A 1,318-nucleotide genomic window follows, 5' to 3' on the forward strand; every position below is an offset into this window, starting at 1 on the left:
GGGGGGCTGTTTCTCTGGGAGACTCCCCACACACTCAAAGCTTCACCCCTGCTGTCCAGTCCCCCCCCCCCCCTCCAACTTCCCTAGGAAAGGAACAAGAGGCGGCGGCGGAATAGAGCCAGCGGCGTTTATTGGGGTGGAGGAGCGGGAACTGGCCGGGACGAGCGGAGGCGCTCCCGGGGGTCCCGGGGCAGTGGGGCAGGAATGGGGCTGTCGGGCACCGCCCGGGAGGTGGGGTCTGGAGGGTGTTGGGGAGGTCTGGAGGGTGTCAGAAAGGCGTCTGGAGGCTGTCGAGGCAGTTTGGGGGAGGTCGGGAGAGGGTCTGGAGGGTGTCAGGAGGGGGTCTGGAGTGTGTCGGAGGGGGTCTGGAGTGTGTCGGAGGGGGTCTGGAGGGTGTCGCGGGTGTGTGGATGCCGCCCATGCCGCCTCCCCTCGCTGGAGGGCAGCAGAGCCCGACGGGCCGCGCTCGGAGCCGCGGAGCGGCCGCCGGCCGGGATCCCGGCGGGGCAGAGCGGGACCGGGATGGAACGGGACAGGATGGGATAGGGATGGGACAGGGATGGGGTTGAGGATGGGGTGGGGACAGACACAACATGGATCAGGATGGAGTGGGGATGGGATAAGGGATCCATCCCGACACACAGCTGCGCGGAGGTGACCTGCAGGGGCCTGGCTGGGAGCAAGGGTGGGCAGCTGAGCAAGAAGCCGGGGTGGGCGGCACAGCCAGCAGGACCGCAGTGGCCTCTTAGCTGGAGACCGTGGTGACCGCCGTCTCCTCAAAGACCCTCCGGAAGGCGACCTGGAGGGACATCAGGGAACAGCGCCTCCGGCAGCTCACCACCAGGAAGTAGATGAAGGGGTTGATGCTGCTGTTGATGCAGGCGAGCAGGAAAGCAATCTGGGAGGACATGACAGGGTAGCTGAGCTGCTGCAGGAAAAGAAAGGAGCTGAAAGGAACCACAAAGAGGAGGAAGAAGGTGACATTGAGGAAGATAACGATGTAGAGCCTCTTAGGTTGACGTCTCTTGGAGCCACAGAGGACCTTAATGACCAGGATCACGTTGGAGATGACCATGGGTGGGGCAAAGATGACGAAGCTGAGGACAAACATGGATATGAGAGACTTCTGGCAAAGCTCATGCTTGTGTAACAGGCATAGGGAAGTCACCGTGGCAATGACAGCGACAGAGAGGACCCAGAGCAGGGCACACACCACCCCTGACAGGTGCTGGGGGCGGTGGCAGCGGTACCAGAGCGGGCAGAGGATGGACGCACACCTCTCGATGCTGATGGCCGTCAGCAGGTACAACCCCATGTT

The 1,318-nt window shown here is 63.3% G+C and overlaps 1 protein-coding gene across 1 annotated transcript; it reads right to left on the bottom strand.

The window, feature by feature from the left end:
- Positions 1-745: 745 nt before the first annotated feature.
- LOC113980313 (mas-related G-protein coupled receptor member H-like) lies at positions 746-1,315 on the bottom strand. Its single transcript, XM_027707538.1, has one exon. The coding sequence runs from the start codon at positions 1,313-1,315 to the stop codon at positions 746-748; it is 570 nt and encodes a 189-aa protein (XP_027563339.1).
- Positions 1,316-1,318: the final 3 nt, after the last annotated feature.

This window comes from Neopelma chrysocephalum, unplaced genomic scaffold (assembly GCF_003984885.1).
Source record: "Neopelma chrysocephalum unplaced genomic scaffold, ASM398488v2 Primary Assembly neopelma1_93609, whole genome shotgun sequence".
Taxonomy (NCBI): domain Eukaryota; kingdom Metazoa; phylum Chordata; class Aves; order Passeriformes; family Pipridae; genus Neopelma; species Neopelma chrysocephalum.